The sequence below is a fragment of the Pagrus pagrus genome, assembly GCF_965226575.1.
Source record: "Pagrus pagrus genome assembly, chromosome: 3".
Taxonomy (NCBI): domain Eukaryota; kingdom Metazoa; phylum Chordata; class Actinopteri; order Spariformes; family Sparidae; genus Pagrus; species Pagrus pagrus.
The window spans coordinates 26505026-26525114 of NC_140187.1; the positions used below are offsets into that span (position 1 = coordinate 26505026).

Genomic DNA, 20089 nt, shown 5'->3' on the forward strand with positions numbered 1-20089 from the left:
ACCATATGTAAGTTTTCTAAATCTACTCTCCTTTCATCTAACAGCCTTTATTTATCTCCACAGTGCTGAACTGATTATACGTCCTGCTCCTTTAAGGCTCCCACATAGGGCCCGTTGAGAAATATGACTTAACTGTAGGAGGGTGGTGCTTAAACAAACAGTGACAGTGACCAGCCATGTGAGCACAGCCACACAACACCACATCACCGGGAAACTGAGATCACCAGGACCAGCAGAATATCCTCACACACTGCTCTCTGACTGGAATTTAATTTTGGGGACATCCAGATCTTTTATTGAATATTTGGATTTCTTTGAAGAGACAGATTTGACCGGTTGACAGAATAGTTATTTTAAAAAATAAGTGGGTATATAAGTTCATTGAAGAAGTAGTAGTGTAGTTATTGTGTAGTTGAGATCAATGTCATTAGCCTCGTAGCTCTACAGTACATAGACTACAGTGGGATTACTGTGTGGAGTCCTGTCGGGGGCTGCGGTGCCCAGGACAGCCTCGCGCTCCAGCGGTGCTCGTGGATTCCTCTCAGCTGTTCGCAGTTACCGGAGGACAGCAGGAGTCATCGCATTACTTTGGTAAATTACTCACTTTCCTTTTCTCCTGCGTAACGCTGGTGACAACACGCCGGTGTAAACATGCTACAAAATGGAAACGATAAGGAGAAACCGCTCCAAGCGCCAAAGGCAGAGCCAGAGCCGGACTCCCCGGCTGACGAGCCGACGCAGCAGCAGCAGCCGCAGATGCCAGCTCTCCCCGCCGCTGACGGACAGGACGCGGGCAGCGAGTCTCCACACTTCCCCCTGCTCGATTACCCCAAACTGGAGATAAAGCGCAACGCAGTGACGGACGATTATAAGATCTCCAGTCAGGTGCTGGGCTTAGGGATCAATGGCAAAGTCCTGCAGTGTTTCAACAAGAAGACTGGACAGAAGTGCGCACTGAAGGTACTCAAGTCACCTGACACTGATGAGCATGTTATAAACAGGGTAGTGGAGGATAGACCCCCTCAGCTCAGTTTACTCACCTCATTAAAACACTTTAAACCATGAAAGTTGAACATATATTCACTTAAAGCATAATTGAAGACTTTGGGCATTTTGTGTGTTACCCATATGATGTAACTAAGTACATTTACTCAAGTGTTTACTGAAGTACAATTTTGACATACTTGTTTTAGCATGCACACTTTATACTTATACTCCACTGCATTTATTTGACCCTTACTGTTTACATAAACGACATAGACTATGATATATTGATGTTATGATGAAGTGATATAGGAAGTACTATTCTACCCAGTAGAATACAAAGTATCTAAAACTGGCGCCACATTGAGGAACTACATTAAAATGCTGATACATGTACATGTATTTGCTTGGAATGAAACCAGACAAATACAATATTGTATACTAATATACTATACTTACCAAACTAAGAACGCTTTGAAAAAAAGTCAGCGGTACTTCCACATAAGTAACGGGCCTGCGGACTTCTTCCACCACTGATCAAAATAAAGAACAGAATAGACCTGTTTGCTGTGTCATTGTAGCCATCTTGATACATCTTGATATGGGAACGTGTTTTTTCTGCGTATTTTAGATCTAAGAGTTGTTTAGTGGGTTTACTTGTGAGTCTGTAGCCACGATTCAAAAACGTTGATTTTATTGTGTATATTATTTACTGTGTTCAGATTCCTGTCTCAGACATACAGGACTCAGACTAACACTGAAGCTAAGACTGGTGTACATGCATGTCTAAGCCATGCTTTTGCATGTTTGTGTACCTGCTGCTCACGTTGGGTTTGACATACTGTACATGTTGCCCACTGAGCTCACATGCTCTACATGTACACAAGCTGAATGTGAACACAGAGCTGTGTTTCCTAGAATGTCAGCCTATCTATGGATCAGATGCAATTTAAGGAGCGTGCGGTCACCCAGCCACATGTGTTGTGACATGTTACGCTGCTTCTTGGAGGCACATGGATTTTGACAGTGACACCTTATTCTGGGCAGCAGTGGAAACTTGGGCACGCCTTCATACCAGCGTAGACGCACACACGCCCGGGTCGTCGGGCTGTCACCTGTCACCACTGGGACGCAGACTCAGAGAGATTTACTGGCTTACAGTAATCCATCTGGAACTGAGCTGCCAAACCAGGCAGCAGCAGTGTCGCAAGCAGAGCTGTAGACCCAGGCTGTGGGATAGAAGGAGAGACAGACGATGAGAAAGGGAGATAAAGTGCAGCAGAAAATAGGAAGCCACAAACAAAAGAGGGATAGGATGCTTGATGGCCTCATGTCAGACTGGGAGAGAGATGAACATGATCAGTGAGAATGATTAAAGGACAAGTTCACCCCAAAATGAAAATTCAGCCACTCTTTACTCACCCTCATGTCAATGGAAGGTCGGGTGAAGTTTCACAGTTAGTCCACAAAACATTTCTGGAGCTTCGCAGCAAAATGATGTTGTTTTCTCCTAAACAACTCAAGTAGATGGGGACTTGTTTTAAATTGTAATAACAAAAACAAAACATGCAGTGGCTCCATACAGCGCATATGGTGTATTCCAAGTCTCTGCAAACCCTGAGATCTCAAACTGACTGTTGTTTTATAAAACAAGTCCCCAGCTTCTTCAGTTGTTTAAGATAATGCTACAACACTGTTTTACTGTGAAGCTCCAGAAATGTTTTGTGGAGTACAAAACTTCACCCAACCTTTCATTGGTTTGTAGGTGAGTAGATAATGAGTTTATGTTTTTTTGGGCGAGCTTCAGGTTACTTGTTGAATTGACTGTGATTGTGAAATGTTTTTTAAATGTCAGAGTTGATTTTAAAAAGCAGAACTTGTAAGAAGTCATTGTGCTGTTCACATGGTACTACAGCTCATGAGCCTTTTGTATTTGAAACGTTTTGTTGCAGGTGTGTCTGGAAAGGAAACGCTCAGGAGATCACAAAATGCCTTGTAGCTCTAACTGTTGGTTTGCTTGTGAATTTTCCCAGACTAAGTGACAGTATTTTGAGTTTACTTGATACACGTTTTTATTCTTCTTTAATACCATCTAAGCTCATTTCCCAAAGTCCCCGTATTATTTTAATCTCAGGGCAAAAGGAAATAATTGAGAGTGTTTGATGTGGAGGGGGGTGAGGAGAGTTGACCAGCTCAGTGGCTTTTTAATTAAGCGTTGCTCTGAGCTCTAAACTTAATGGATGGGTATAGGTTTAATCCACTTTGGAGGGGAGCCATCCTTTTAATGTAATTCAGTTATAGCCATCAGGACTCTTTTAATTTGGATTTGTGTGACTCCCGGGAGGAGACGGACCTGTGAGCTCCCTGTGCTGCAGCACACCACCATTAACTGTTAATACCATTTTGTAGCAAGTACTTGGCCAGTGATTGTTCCATTTTAGCGCTTGAGTCTCTTTTCAGTTTAGCGCATGGAAAGCTGTACAAGCTGAAGGTCTGTGTACAGGCTTCCATTCATAGTCAAAATCTCTGTGTGTGTTCACCTCTACGGTCAGCCTTTTTTTCATTCTTGCAGAGCATCTGGGTTTCCTCTGGGACCCACAGAGACCAAATTGTCAGAAAAAATCTTCAGTGGTTTGGCCAGACACTGCTGAAAACTGCACTCAGATCTTATGCAGGCCTCACCGCAGGCAGTCGGTGCTTTTAAACAAGTTAATCAGTCTCAGAGCTTTGGGCTTATGAGTCTCCATTGACTCTCATTATCTGCTTTGATTGCAGCATGGAGGAAACGTGATCAACATGTTGTCTTGAATGAACACAATAGAAGATCTTTTGTGGTTGAGGATCTTAAAGATCAGGGAAAACAATAGACTGGGAAAGTTATGGCAGAATCCAGAACGTTCCACAGCTAAAACAGGTTAATTGGTAACCAGCAGAAGTATAATGATTGGGTATGAAAGAAGCATCCTTGAAAGTCTTAGAGTTTATGGAGCCCACCGGATGAATCCTATTGATTTTTGTCAGTCTGACGTTTTATCAGGTCAACATTGTTATTTGTACAATTGTTTTATGACCAAAAACCTGCTAAACTCGCTGTTTAGTGCTAATTAGCAAATGTTAACATGTGAACATGCTAAACTAAGCTAGTGAACATGGTAAACATTTTATCTGCTAAACATCAGCATGTTAGCATTGTAGTGTTAGCATTCAACTCTAAGCATCACTGTGCCCAAAAACAGCCTCACAGAGCTGTTAGCATGGCTGTAGACTATTCAAGGCCTTTCACAACGTATATTCTAAGCCCAGGGCTATCCTTAGCTCTAGGCCAAGAGTTGACCCTGGGATAACTTAGCCCCTTTTCAAACACGAACTGTTAACAAAGGGTTAACCTAAGCCCAGGGCCGTATGTTAACTTTCTACAAGGTGTTGCTACGCTGTTCACTTTGTGTGTTGAGTGTGAACGCTTTCTTAGTCTGGGGCTAACAGCTCTCTTAAAAAAAAAATTTTTTTTTAAATTTTTTTTTAAAAACGGGAACCAAACTACATTTCTTAAGTCCTTTGTTTCCCAGTTCAATATTACATTAACACACATTAACCCTTCGTATCTGTTTGGGTCAAATAACCCTAGAAAGGGAGAACACAGGACCCTCGGAACAAACTGTATGACCCTTTGTCATATACATGTGGGGCACATAGGACACAGGGAACATTGGAATGACTGCTTTAAAAAAAACTGTAATTGTATTAAACTGCCAGGATTTTGGTCATAAACTAAAAGTTGTCCAGCAGTATGACGTTGTTATTACTGGAGACAATCACATGTATTAACACCTGTTGGTTAAATTTACACCACTTCTAGACCACTTTTGTAGGCTTTATGAGCAGCTCTTTATTGGTAGAAGTTGTAAAGATAAACCTCCTTTTTATCAAGGTGTACAGTCAAACACTTTGATAGAGTGCAAATATGTTGGAGCAATATGAGTGTGTGTGCTGTTAAACTCAGGTAGATGTGTGTGTGTCAGTGTGATTTACAGTCTCTATGGACAGAGACTGGTTTAGAGGAGTGTAAGGATGTGGCTGATTGGCTTAGAGCAGGATCAGGGACAAGTGTGCATTTAGTCTCCATGATGTTGCCTCACATAAGAAAAGAGTCCATGAGAAGATTAACTGTGTCTGTCTCATTCTCAGTCATCACTCAGTGTTTTATATGTGTATTTAATCCACACAGCTCTTTTATTGAAGCCAATTCTGCTTCATTGCAGGAAATTAAAGAAACCAGCTCACAAGCTGTCTGCTCTGAATAAAGCCATAAAGCTATAAATGACACAGCAGAAAGAAACCTGCCCACTGCTTTGCTTTGCAAAGTAGGACACATGTAGTAGTGGCGCCGACAAACAAGTCAGCGGAAACTCTCAACTTCTACTTTCAACACCCTGCTACTCGCAACCCTTGGCCACTTCCTCTCTGACTTAAACGAGCTAAAACTGAGCGGCGCTGACATTTTGAAATGATTCCATCTTCACTCCTCTGAAACTGAAGGTTTATAAATGTTCTTTCACATCCGAGAAAGTTCACCTGTTAGAGAACACAGGTTTAGTGTGTGTGTGTGTGTGTGTGTGTGTGTGTGTGTGTGTGTGTGTGTGTGTGTGTGTGTGTCAGTCCGTCATACGTCAGTGAGTCAGCCTGTGGTTGGTTGGTTGTGTGTGTGTGTGTGTGTGTGTGTGTGTGTGTGTGTGTGTGTGTGTGTGTGTGTGTTATGTACTCCAGACTCGGCCTGTGACCAGACCGGCCTTGTGAGCAGCAGGATCTCTCCATCACTGTCATATCCAAAAATACACCCTGACTGAAGATGTGTGCTATGTCAGGGTCCACACCTGCTGCGTGTGTTTATGAGACCAGGCTGCCTTAAGGACTGTACAGTGTGTGTCCTCTGCTTACATGTAGTAGATCAGTGAGGATGAGGTCAATAATTGCATTTTGTTTTTGTTTGTTTTTGTTTGTTTTTTTCTGTAAGCTGTTATTTAATATTTTTCTCTTACTGGGTCTACTCTATTTACTGGGTCACTTTTCACTAAGTAAAACACAAAATCGAATAATTATCTAACCATGTAAGACGACAGTGATGATATATAGTTAAAAAAAGAGAAAGATATTTAATTTACAATGATATCAAAACAGAGAAAAGCACAAAGTCCTCTCAATAGAGAAGATGAAACCAGTCAAACAACTCAAAAACTTAACCTGAAATGAGTAATTTTGTTAGTTGTTAATTACAGCATGCTCTATAACGGACACTGTACCTAATACCTAATATAAACAAAACATAAATACATTAATAAATAAATATTAAACTGGTTTAGAATTTAACAAAATAATTAAATGTATTAAGTTTGTTGGTCCCGTCATACACTGAGCATTAATTTAATTAATTTTGTATTGTGTGCCAGATTCTGTACGACTGCCCGAAAGCAAGACGAGAGGTGGAGCTCCACTGGCGAGTGTCAGAAGGACCGTACATTGTTCGCATCCTCAGCCTGTATGAGAACATGCATCATGGGAAGAAGTGCCTGCTCATCGTCATGGAGTGGTAGGATTCGCATGTCACCACTCTGCTCATCAGTTCACACACACAGACCTATCTGAACACTTTCCTTCAGAACCATTTATTTAAAGTGTCTACGAGGAACTTTTAAGTGTTTGCGAAACAGTCTTGTGATTCCTCTGATGAGTATAAATAATCTGTTACAGCAAACAAGACCAGCGAAAACACTGCTATTTTTATACAGTTATTTTTAATGCCTGTGCTCAGGTCTGATCCCATATATCACATATCAAATCACATATAAATACATTACCTCGTAGCGATCAATCCTGCGGTCTCTCTGTCACTCCTTTCAAAACAAATGCACATGCTAGCAAAGACCTTTACAACAGCAGGCGCTGGTGTTGTACTACAGAATCAACAAAAGTGTTCCTCGTAGTCACTTTAAGACTATTTGTCTTAATTCATGAATTGTTGACATTAGGTAGACAAAAGTCCAAAATGAGCTTACAGTGGCTCTGAACTGATGATGTGGATTCATCAAACAGTTGACAAGAAAATCCAAAGTTATTTCCGCTCTCAGTTTCCACAACTTTCCACTGGAATTTTTGTGTTTGCTCTGTTAAAAACAGGGTTGTTTCAATACCAGTATTAGAAAAGCCTCGATACTGCCTAAAATGCTGGTTCCAGTTCCAGCTTGCACACAAGTCTATGCACCCAACCAATACAATGTTATTCATTTATTAGAAACAGGAATACTTCTACTTCCCAGCATTGTCCTGCACACCTGTATGCAACATAACTGTTTTATTTTAACTGCACAAGTAGCCAAAGTCACTGGTAACTGATTGGTACACGGTTCAAAAAACGGTATTGAACCATCTCCAGTGATTAACGAAGAAGAATCCTTCAGGATTGTGTGATCTCCATAAGTCAACACACAACGATTAAATACATTTAAAGCTCAAACTGTTTCTTCAGTATAAATGTTTTTACAGTAGTATATGAACAACATAGACATTCAAGACATTCAACAAGACATTCTCCCAAAGATTGTATAGGAAATGACCTCTCCCAACACGTCCAATATGCTCATATATTTTCACACAAAATACAGCCTATCGAATGAATGAATGAATATTTTATTTCAATGTCTGGCCTTACATAACCCGAACCCATCCTTTCAGACACATAAACAAACTACAAACCAAATATTCCGGGATGTTAACCCACCATCGCCTCGAGCAGCACATTGCTTCAACATCATATAAACACAAATATCATCCAGCTGTAAATATAAACCTTCCTCAAAATACAAACACTACGAGGGCCAGATGGATGCAACTCTGTGTAGATTCACTAAAACTGTGTGTGAGCACAAATACCTGAAATATGCCATTGCATTATTTTTGTCAGATTTATAAAGCTGTGTGTAATATCTCAGTCATTATTAAACTACAGAAGGATGATCAGTGATTAATCTATAGAGCTTCTCTACAAATCTCCACGGATCAAATAAAAAGATCACTGATTAATCACAGATCGATCACTCATGAAGAAGGTGAAGTCAAGTTTATAATGCGTCTCTCAGCGACTTGCTTACAAAAGGCTGTGTAGACAAAATAATAACCCAATCAATCAACAACCTAAACCAACAATATTTGTTACATCTGTCATCTTATATTTCATGCCCACCTCATCATTTCAACCGCAGAAATGTGTACGCCTGGTCTGAATTATGTGTGAGCTGTCCACATTCTCACCGCACATTCTTCCTTTATGAATACAAGTGTATGTGTGGTAAAAGGCACGTGTTTTTTTGTGTGAACACATTGTTTATACATCTGCGCCCCAGGAGATATTCAACGGTGAAAATACAACAAATACACGAACACACTGTCACAGCTCCCGAAGCACAAGACGCAATACGCGAACACTGTATATTAGATCCAGTTGATAAACCAATCGTCTGTAGTCCATAAAGAATCAATGTATTCTAGATGTTTTCTCCTTTATCGCATGCTTTAGAGAGTATTCATAACAAAACTGAAACATTGTGTGTGTGTATTTCTCTGTAGTGTCAGAGGATAATCTTTGTGCCACTGAAGACAGAACTAACACATGTTAAAGGTCAGTCATAAGACCTGAAGCTCAGATGAGACGAGTGAAGGTGTCGGCAGAGATGATGATGATAAAGAGAGTGAATTCTCTCAGGGCTTCACCTGTTTCGACACACTCGTAATACCCCTAGTGACTCCAGTGATGGTGATAACACATTGTGTGTGTGTGTGTGTGTGTGTGTGTGTGTGTGTGTGTGTGTGTGTGTGTGTGTTTGTGTGTGTGTGTGTGTGCTTTGATGTGCATACAGGTAGTTGAGCTTTGCACTTTTTATTACCCTCTCCTCCACCTGTGAGTGGAAAAACACATAACAATTGGGAGGGTAAAGGAGAAACCACAGAAATGACACTGTCCTCCATGGGAATTTTAAACTGACTAAGTGTTTCTCATCATCACAGTTATTGACACAGCAACTGTTTGTGTGCTACGGTATGTTGTCGACCTTGTGAGTTTGTGTGTGCTCTCACTGTAATCTCTCACTGCGAGCTGCTTCCTGTATGAATGAGGGTCAGAGGAGGAAGGCAGTACGGTCCACTGCAGTCACATTTCTCTGTCAGCTATCTGTTCATCTGTTCGCACGAACCACAAAAAGTACGCTCTTACTTAATACACTTAATTTCACATCCACGTCACAAATGAGCACAAACATATTTTTCTGAGGAGCAGAGGGGAGAGTTTCAGGCATCCCATCACATCTGTTTGATGCTTGGTTGTGAAAGCTGAGAGTGGGAAGCTGATACTGAATCATTTTTGATTGTTCAGTGTCTGAACTTTAAAAGAATCAGGTCAAATATCTCAGGGATAAAATGTTTTGTAAGAACAATGACATGCAGGCTCATTTCATTAAAAACCCTGTCGGTTCCTTTTGTACCTTTGCCTTCTTCCGTATTTGAGGCAGTTTTAGGAGAGAATACTTTTACTTGGTATTTTCTAGAATTTCAATTTCACTTACCATTTCTCTTTTTCAAGAAAATGCAAGCTCCAAGTTGAATACTTCTGTGTTTTGAGCTGTAAACAACTCAACAGATATCCACTGAAATCCAACCCAGTGGCACAAGGTGTAGAACACAGTGCAGTTCATAAGTTACTGCCCTGATTTGTAAATGATTATGATTATTGATTATTGTTTCCAGGTGTTTTTATTGCACCACATGACACGGGTAGAATTAACATGAATTAAAATGTGGAAATCATTTCACATTATTGTAATTATAATTTTGACAGATGCTTGATATTTTCTGTAGATATCAAAATGGGGAGCCCTGATCTGCTGAGTGATCACAAAAGTTTCAAGCAATCCTCAGAAGAGTTACTTCATTCAAAGTTAATTTATGTGATATACAGGTGACATTATTCCCTGGAGTGTCCTGTGTGCAGTTTGTTTAAATTGTGTGTGTCTGTCTGTCTCCAGTATGGAGGGAGGAGAGCTGTTCAGCAGGATCCAGGCCAGAGGAGACCAGGCCTTCACTGAGAAAGGTGAGGACTGATAAATAGATGGAAAGTGTTGGTGGAAGTACTCAGATCCTTGCTACGCAATAAGTACTTATATTAATACTCAAGTAAAGTACAAATACCACACTGTACAAATACTCTGTTAGAAGTTAACGTCATGTTTTAAAAATGTTGTAATCAAATATAATATAATAATCCTTTTGAACAGGATTTATACTTATTATTTTTATTCAGGATTAATTGGCTGATTATTTTCTCAGTTAATTGACTGATTGTTTTGTAAAAATTCTGAAAATAAAGAAAAATGAGGTCTGAATTACCCAAAGCTCAATGACACCTTTCAAACGCTTGTTTTGTCCAATCCAACAGTCCAAACATCAAAATTGCCACTTAATTTTCTGCCAAATGACGAACACAATAGAGAAGTTGTAGAAGTGGAAAGTGGCATGAAAAGAAAAGACTCAAATTAAGTACAAGCACCTCAAATTTGTACACAAGTACAGTACTCGAACACATGTACTTAGTTACATTCCACCACTGGTTCTAAACACATCACAGGATGACAGAGAGAAATAATAAACAATCGTTCCCAGGAAAGTGTGATACTGTATCAGGCACACATGTTGGAGAAAATTAGACAGGAATGTAGGTAACAGAAAAGAAGATATTTGTTTTTCCTTTATTTTACAAGATGTCTGTTTTATTTGTATCTTTTATTGTGTGACCCTGGAACTGCTTCTGGTTTGAGAGAGTGTGTTTTCCTCTTTTCCTCCCAGAGGCTTCTGAGATAATGAGGGACATCGGCACAGCCATTGACTTTCTCCACAACATCAACATTGCGCACAGAGACATCAAGGTTCAAAGATGAAGATCAACGCTCAAATTGTGGAGAATATGATCAGTTCAGGGTCTTTAAAGGACATTTTGTTAAATTATTTTTCTTCTTCCTCACCAGCCAGAGAACCTGCTGTACAACACTAAAGAAAGAAACAGTATCCTCAAATTAACAGATTTTGGCTTCGCTAAGGAGACCACTCTACACAACCCTCTGCAGACCCCCTGTTATACACCCTACTACGTGGGTAAGTATCTTTATATTCTTTCACTGACAGATGCTAACAGATTTTTTAGAAAGGAAAAACTACGTAGTTGCTGCAGCCAGTTCTTGCCATTTATCTCCATTTATAATTTTTATCTATTTCTGTGTGTTTGCGATAAGCTCCTGAGGTTTTGGGCCCAGAGAAATATGACAAGTCATGTGACATGTGGTCTCTAGGCGTCATCATGTACATCCTGTGAGTACTCACTGTGGGGTTGGGTGGATGTCACCACAAAAATGTTGATGTATGCATGTATGATGCACTCTGTCTCTGGATATTTTTAAAATAAGCATAGGTCACTTTTCTCAAGGTTTTAAAGCTGCATGTCCGTCTCATCATGTTTGTCTCTGTAGGTTGTGTGGCTTCCCTCCATTTTACTCCAACACGGGCCAGGCCATCTCTCCAGGGATGAAGAGGAGAATCAGGATGGGCCAGTACGAATTCCCCAACCCGGAGTGGGCCATAGTGTCACAGGAAGGTGAGAAAACACACTGATACTTACACATTTGAAAACACATTTTTCACTAACGCTTGATTGAACCCTGTGTGAAATGTGAACAACTTTGTCGTTAGGGATGTTCCTATTGACTGATTTCCATGAAGTTTAAGTATAAGTTTTGATTTAGACAGGTCGACTCGTCTTAAAGCAAGAAAAAAATTCTGAAAAAAGTAAAAATTGAGCACAATTTATGGTTTAACTTTCATATATTGTGTAGATTATATTAGAGCCATTTGAAAGCGTTAATCATTCTTAAATAATGAGCATTAGGAACGCTGCACATTATCCAACAAAACATGACAACAACTCAACAACCACATTAAAGTTAACAAATAACATTTAGTGAAAACAATATTCAACGTAACAAAAAGTCTAACAATAAAAAATCTAGTAAAGACATCTGAGACACAACAGTTAACCACTGTTGTTAACATTAGAAACAGATGTTCATTTCTTTTTCAAGCAACATTTGACTGGGAAGACACAGATTTCAGTTCACATTATGTGGATACGTACGTAATTTAAATGTGTACATTAATAAAATAATGACGATATTCAGTAAGGATGATCACGCACATCCTTACTTCATATTTAGTCATATTGCCTGCTTCAGTGTGGACATGGCCTCAATGTCAAGCTTGAAGTGTCCCAGTCAAGAACAGGAAACCAATAAACAACTGACTCTGCAACCACAGCTTTACTGGATGACCGTGTCAAAGATGTTCTCATATAGAAAACCTCAGTACGTGATCAGCTGCAGCTGGTCGAGAAACTTTGTGCTGTATCACCTCTTTATTCTTCAGTGCAGTCTCAGCAAACCGACAACACATTATGGTTTAGGTTTTACTATATTCTCTGTTTGACTTGGTTAGAAGTTTAGTGCTGAAGGTCACTCTAGTTCTTTGTCAGCACCCACAGGCATGACCTTACTGGTGCTTTCCTGGAGTTTAACACCGCTCAAGACTTACAACTAATTATCGTGCTAAAACTCCTCTATGACTCATCTTACAGATAACACAGATAACTCATTGCAGCCTGCTGGTGTCCAATGACAGTTCGTGACTATAAGTAGGCCAGTTGGTCCCTGAGACCGGGAAAAGCTTGATGAGACACAAGATTTGCGGTGTGTGTTGCTATTAATAATGTAATTAACTTTGCGTTGCCTTTCCTCTTCCAGCAAAAGATTTGATCCATCAGCTACTGAAGACAGACCCTAACGAGAGGATGACCATCACTCAGTTTATGAACCACCCCTGGATTAATGTATGTACTTATGTGTCGAGTACAGATAGACATGATATACTTCTTGTTATGCTTCCTCTTTGACTGTACATCTGTTTGCTCATATCTGTATCTTTGTGTGTGTGTGTGTGTGTGTGTGTGTGTGTGTGTGTGTGCAGCAGTCCATGGTGGTTCCCTCCACTCCCCTCCACACCACCCGAGTTCTGACTGAAGACAGAGAGATGTGGGAGGATGTGAAGGTGAGCAGAACAACACTGACCCCCTGTGGTCACTCATGTACATTACAACCTGTCACTGCAGGGCTATCAAAGCCTTAAAGTGGACCCAGTGTTACAGGGTTTCTCCAGCAATTATCATACTTTATACGTCCATAATATTAAGGGAGGAAACTGTCAAATCAATGGCGCAAAGGCCTAGATTTCCTCACGCCTCTAGTATGGGGGAAGCTCCTATGCTGGATATGCCATAATGCAGCTCAAGAGCATCTTTCATTTTACCCTACATGCCTGCACGTACATACCAATATCTTTCTACCTCTTGTCACTCAGTTTGTACTGCTTACTGTTAAAATTTGGAGTCTCTGAGCCTAAGTTCAGAGACCCCCTGGTGACATCACTATGACATCATCAGGGTCATTTTCTTAACCTTTTCAAAGCTTTTCCAGTGCAACAGAAGACTACAACTGGTTTTAAAGTCTGAGCCGTACTAGTACACTGATTTTTATTTGTAACATTCAACACACACACACACACACACACACACACACACACACACTCACACACTCACACACTCAAACACAAAGCCCTGAGCCATTCTTCACAACTCTTTCTCTATGATTTTTACGCAAAGAAACTGTTAAACAAGAACACTGTTTGCTGTCATAAAGTCATTTTGGGGTTAATTCTACAGTACTGTACAAAATGTCTCAGTTGTGCAATTCCATCTTCTTTCAGTGGCTCTAAATGTGAGCAAAACCATGAGTAGAATAGTGCATTCCTTCACAACTGCTGAATGAGCAAGTCTGAAGTGATAACATATGAAAGAAACATTTCTCTAAAATGATACGCACACAATATGCCACTGTTCACTTCTGCAATGGGCAACGCTGCATTGCGTAAAAATGTCACAGACTGCACTCCTGAACAAGCACTTCTCGAAAAGCACAAAACAAGAGACTTCATGTTCTTTCTACATAGGTCGTATAGTTCAGGACTGACAAGTGGCCTTCATGCAACTCATGGAAATGTTCATGGACAGTTTTTCTTTTCTTTCTTTTTTTACTCAGTCCACATTTTTTGTATTTAATTTTTCTTACCTGCACTACAAATTGTTTAGTGAATTACTGTAGAACAGCCCTGAGAGGACCAAAAAATGACATTATGGGAAAAGGGCTTATATGTTTTCTTGCAGAGAGTGTAGAGTTTAAGAAGATTGATACCACTATCACATCTGTATGTCAAATATAAGGTTCGATTATTTTAGGTAGCTTAGCATAAAGACTGGAAACAGCTCGCCTGGCAGAGCACCTCTGCTGCTCACCAATTATAATATGTACTATCTCTATGTAGTATTTATTTAATATAGTACTATTTATGTATGTATTATATATGTTCTATTTCTATGTACTATGGATTAGCAGCCTTGCTTGACACGGGCGTGAGAGGCACGTCTCAGGCATCCTGTGTGACCAGTGTTTCAGCATCCATGATGACGGGTTAGACCGGTCACAAAGGATGACTGAGACCCGCATATCAGGCCCGTGTCAAGCGAAGCTGGCCTATGTAGAAGAAGTCACAGAACACACACAACAAGTGAGGGGCAGTTTCTTACTTGTGCACTCTCTTTCTTTCACTTTGTCTCCCTCGCTCCCTCTTGTCCCCCTCCCGCTTTCTCGCTCTTTCAGCAGGGTGAAGGAAAATCAGGTCATCATATTTACTGATAATTATCAAAGGCAAACTCCATGTAAACAGATAGGCCACGCAGCACACAGGCAACCAGTGTGCCCAGTCTGTAACGCCACGCAGCAGCACTGAACTTGCATCTTTATGCTAAGCTAAGCTAACTGGCTACAATAGTGCAGTTTTGCATTTCTCAAAATGTCAAACTGTTGCTTTAAACATATTTCCACTGATTTGGTTAAGTCTATGGAATGTAGAAGGGTAAAAGTTGCAATCATTAATCATTTAAAAACTCCTAAAGCACCAACAAAAAGAGAGTGAGACTCAACAAAGGTGTATTTACTACAGATGTGCCCTGCATAGCATACTCCCTGCCCTCTTTCCTTTATAACTGGGATATTCTTTTTGCCCTTGTCTTTCACAGGAGGAGATGACCAACGCCTTAGCGACCATGCGTGTGGACTACGACCAGGTGAAGATCAAAGATCTGGACACCTCCAGCAACCCACTACTCAACAAGAGACGCAAGAAGGCCGCAGCAGGGGCCAAGAGCGGGTCCACGGTCTGCCAAAGCCAATGAGACCCAGAGGACTGTTGATGTCAATCCAGGCAGAACTGCCAGTGACAAAGAAGACCAGCTCAGAAGAGGAAGGGGAAGTTGATCATGTCAGAGACCTGCCCAGGAATCTTGAGAGACTGGTTGTTGAGGAAATGTTCCCCGAATTAAAGGGACAACATGGGAAGAACAGCAAAGTCAGAGTTGGACATTTATAAGACATTTCAAGACCTATTTTTCCTGTCAGTGGCAGACGTCAAAAGCTCTGCTCACTGTGGGCCTCATCTGTTTTTAATTATTCTTACATATGTATGTCCTTTTTAGATCTTGCCTGTTTCTAAGTGTGTCTGTGTGCAGACATGAGGTACTTGTAGTGATCATGTTTTGTGTATTTGAGTGCTTGGTTGAGGTCTTCTGTGTAACTATGCACTAGTGTGCAAATCACACACACACACACACACACACACACGCACACACACACACACAAAGACAAACCAACTGTGGACAGACTGTGAAACGAGAACACACACTATTACCTGCGTTGTCTTAATATTGTCTGTCTTCTGCTTTTATGAATTAAAGCAAAGTATGACACTGACTGTCTTGTCAATAAAATCACCCAAGGGAGTATTTTTCATCCAAGCAACAATAAACAATACACATCCTACCGAGCAGTACTTTTAATCAGTGTCACTGCTGCCGATCTGTCCTCTTAATGGAGCTCTGAGAGGCAGCGCAATGCTTCCTTTCAGTGTGAGGCCAGAGAGCTTTATGCAAGCAGCAGTGGGGCAATGGCTGGCTGTGCTACACGGATGAGTTGTGACACTTTTCTTTTGAAAGGTCCTGTGTGTGAGCGTGTGTGTGTGTGCGTGTGCGTGTGTGTTTATGGGGGTTGAGTATAATGCTTCCTGTAAATAAGGCCACAGTTTCACTTCACATTCAGGAAGACAGAGCAGCCTTTAATAATGGAAACATCATCTGTATGGTACACCTGCTCCATGTAGAGATTGTATTTGTCCATACGGCTGTAAATAAACCTTTATAAAGTATAGCCTGAGTGTCTTCGTGCAGGATGTTTTAAGTTCTGTGGACTTTGGATCTATTGTTTTTGTCATTGAGCCTCTCAGGCTTTGTGAGGCTGCTATAAATAGCAGGAGTGGAGTGGCTATTTGGGACGCAGCCACTGACTTTGTGTTCAACTGGAAAAGGTCACCATTATTATGTTTAGATTATATGGTAAGGACCTTTCCCCCACTTTGATCACATGGTCACCCTTTAGTATTTAGGGGATAGGTTAGGGGAAGCTAATCATAAGAAGTACTTGCTGTAAATAAGGGATGTCAGCCATGATTAGATGTGGCCCAAACAGAGCATGACCTCCCAGCTGTTGTTAGTTGTCAGGTGCTCCACATCTTTGAAGAAAGTATAGACGTTTTCAAAATAAGACAATAAGAATATAAGAGTAATATAAGAGTATTTGTAGTTGGAAATTTACAGTATGTTGCAAAAGATATATTTCGTCATGGTGTGGTGGCAGTGGCGAGTATTTTTCCTTGTTAGTCAGCCATTTTGTAGGCAGGCGCAGTCATAATTACAGCATGTATCAGTAACGTCTTCATGATGTTGACATAACAGTGTCTGGTACACTTCCCACTTCCACGGAAGTCACTGATTCTCCCCCTCCAGAGGTTTACACACACCAGAGGCCTTGGCACTGACATAAAGAGGAAGGCAACAGTACTTAGGTCTGGGGTCAGCCGTTAGGTTCAGTCATGGGTCACTTTTTTCAGCACAGTTCACTGACATTGGGATGTGTTTTAAATACTTTTGTTTGTAATTTTTTTTATAGTCTTTTAGGAGTTAGACTGATTCATATGACTGTCTGCTCTTACCTGTGAAACTTCAATGCAAGTCTCAGCCTGTGCAACAGAGTAGCCCAGTATTGATTCATTATGTCTACTGTTCTTGTAATAATGGCTACAGTCTACCGCGGCCCTGAGAGTTAAAACCCAACAACATTTCAGATTACAGAAAACATTCTTGTTTGGGATTGGACAGAACCCGAGTCCCTGGCAATGGTTCATTTCCTGTTTAAATTGTGTACTACTCTCAGCCTCAGTATGAGTTTTTTCAAGCATGCTTTCAGGGTTCCACGGGCTGTTTTAAAGGGGCAGTTTGGGTCTTTTGAAGTGGGGTTATAGGAGGCCCATAGTCAGGGTAACCAGCAGGAGTACAGGTGTAAGAAGCTAAGCAATAGACCATATTCACACAGCGGGCTTTTTCCTCTGATTTGGGAAATTGTTATGCTGGTTGCAAGTTGTATAAACGTGGGGAATCTGACAAAATGTTTTCAATTTACCACTTGTAAAGTGATCAACAACTGAGAAGATAGTGAAAGTCTGGAGGGACACCGGGTCATATTTCCAGATGAAGCAACATTTTTGATAATCCATTTGCTAACATTAGCATTCAACCACTTCCTTGCTGACATTTACTGTTTGATTACATCCAGTGAGCTTCATTTCCAGGCTTAAATTAATGTGTAATGTGGAAAAGCTTATTTCACACACGTGTACACTAAATTTTTATTTTCACCACTTTACCTTGCCGTCAGAGAGCCTTTTCTGGTGGTAAACTGAATCTGTAATCTGAAATGTAATTGTGTTTTGTGAAATATCTTTTTGGGTTTTTTTGTAAAATGTTGTGTTTTCTCAAATATTGTCACTCAGAACTGTGCAATGAAAATTGTCCATGTATGAAACAGCCTGGCGCATGGAGCAGAAGGAGTCATGAATATTGATATTTTTGCGATTGATTGTTTGTATTTATGGAAATAAAGTGAAATTCCAAATTAAGGAACCAAATAATTTGGGTCATGTTAGCTACTACATCTCACCAATTGCAACTGCACAGGACTATATACATTATGTATGCCGAGACAGGTCTGACTAGTGTGCTGCCTGAAGCTTGGCTGTGGGGCTCACACACACAGGGAGTGTAGGATGGTGGGGTGGGGGGTAGATCACTTTGCCCTTTAGGGAGGAATGTGTTTAAGGTCAGCTGAGACAGCCATCTTACCTTCCACTGTTTTGTCCCTCTCTGTCATTTGCTGCTCACATTGTCTGAACCTTTTGGACATCCACTGGTTCCCTTTCTGGATGTTTCATGGCCTTTATGGTGTGTAGGCCTCAACAATTCCCTGGTGTCTTTCGTTTATCTGTGTGTGTGATTGTCTCCCTAACCCATAGAAGTGCAGTTTTAGGCCTTGAGCTTGACTGTTAGCGTCAGCATTATCATAGGCTGCTGATAAGGGTATCATTACTGTCACTGAAATAGCTTCATGTCAGGAGCGCTTGTGCTTCCCCTTGGCCACCAAATTTACATGATTTTAAAGAATTGTGCACCCAGGGTGAGACGGCTAGGCAAATGAAGTCTGTAAAGTATAGTTCTTACATTTTATACTTGAATACTTACTAAAACTATCCAACCCCCCAACCTGGATCCACCACATTTTTGCAACTTAAAATTCAATGGATTAAGTTATGTTTCTGACACAGATTAAAGGAAAAATTGACAAAATGAAAACAAATCGTCTGATAAATTGATCTAAACTGAGCACAAATATCTGAGCCATGATACCCTGTAGCTCATTTACATGGGTGTCCACAGTCGTGATGTCAGACCTGTGCCACATTGTTTTCATTCTGTCTGATCATATGACTTACTGTAAGCCTCCTGATTATTCACTGTCTTGGCATTGTTTGGCCTCATTTCTCGGACCAGCGGATTACTTCTCTGTAAACTTACTTCACAGATTTAACGTCAGTGTTTACCTAACTTGTCACAGCTTGAAAAACAACTTCTCAAAACAATAGGCCGCATCAGCAAAGTTTCAGGTGTGTCATCATAGCTTGTGACTGGGTGTAAAGTGACGCAATCAGTTTGTCATTATAACTCATTTATTATCATCCTTTCAGGAAATCCTTTTTGTGTCTGTTGCAACTGCCAGACAAGTACAGCCAAAACAATACAACATTTATTACAATCAAAGACAGACATTTCAAAATAAAGTGCTAAAAACACATAAACAATAAAGAAGGTAAACATATGTGACACAAACCTCATATCACAAGTTAATCTGAGCTATCCTGGAAGGTATAAAGCAATAGAAAAGTGGTACACTATACCTCCATCCTGATAGTAACAACTCATATATACTGTAAAGAGGGTGTGATACATCACAGAGGACTGCTTTAGATCAATTTGTAGAGATTTGCAATCATTTTGATATAGATATAGACAGATATTGATACAGAGCCTCTGCTCTTTTAATATGCGTCGAATAAAAAAAAGGTGAATGAATCAATAGTAATATAGGCTGCTGGGCAATTGACCATAAAGTAGAGTGAATACCTCTCGGCACTGCAGAAAAACAAGTTCTGCAAGTTCGACTTGATGGAAAATTTCTACACTCTCCCTGTTATATTCCAATACGGACTTCAGTTTCGCTCTCAACATTCAGCAGTGAATATATGGTATTCTTCACATGGCATAGAATTATTTAAAGGATAAATGAATGAATGAAAATGCAATCATTATCTACTCACCCTCATGCTGACGGAAAGTCAGGTGAGGTTATTATGCTGTACGAGTTGTGTGGAGCCACTTTATATTTTCTTTGAGTCGTCGTTTTTTACATTT

At 40.4% G+C, this 20089-nt stretch overlaps 1 protein-coding gene across 1 annotated transcript; it reads left to right on the plus strand.

The window, feature by feature from the left end:
* The first annotated feature begins 16 nt into the window (after positions 1 to 16).
* Positions 17 to 16437, plus strand: mapkapk3 (MAPK activated protein kinase 3). The gene is made up of 10 exons (XM_084348664.1): positions 17 to 960; positions 6429 to 6568; positions 10053 to 10117; positions 10870 to 10949; positions 11049 to 11175; positions 11313 to 11388; positions 11547 to 11671; positions 12870 to 12955; positions 13093 to 13173; positions 15257 to 16437. Exons 1-10 carry the CDS (start codon positions 652 to 654, stop codon positions 15410 to 15412), a joined length of 1245 nt encoding a protein of 414 aa, XP_084204790.1. The 5' UTR covers positions 17 to 651; the 3' UTR covers positions 15413 to 16437.
* Positions 16438 to 20089: the final 3652 nt, after the last annotated feature.

Bases quoted from the DNA above. Each gene is read 5' to 3' on its own strand.
- mapkapk3 (XM_084348664.1), top strand. From the start codon at position 652: ATGCTACAAAATGGAAACGATAAGGAGAAACCGCTCCAAGCGCCAAAG. The intron at 6,569-10,052 runs GTAGGATTCGCA...GTCTGTCTCCAG, and splicing joins CTGCTCATCGTCATGGAGTG to TATGGAGGGAGGAGAGCTGT. The intron at 12,956-13,092 runs GTATGTACTTAT...GTGTGTGTGCAG, and splicing joins TGAACCACCCCTGGATTAAT to CAGTCCATGGTGGTTCCCTC.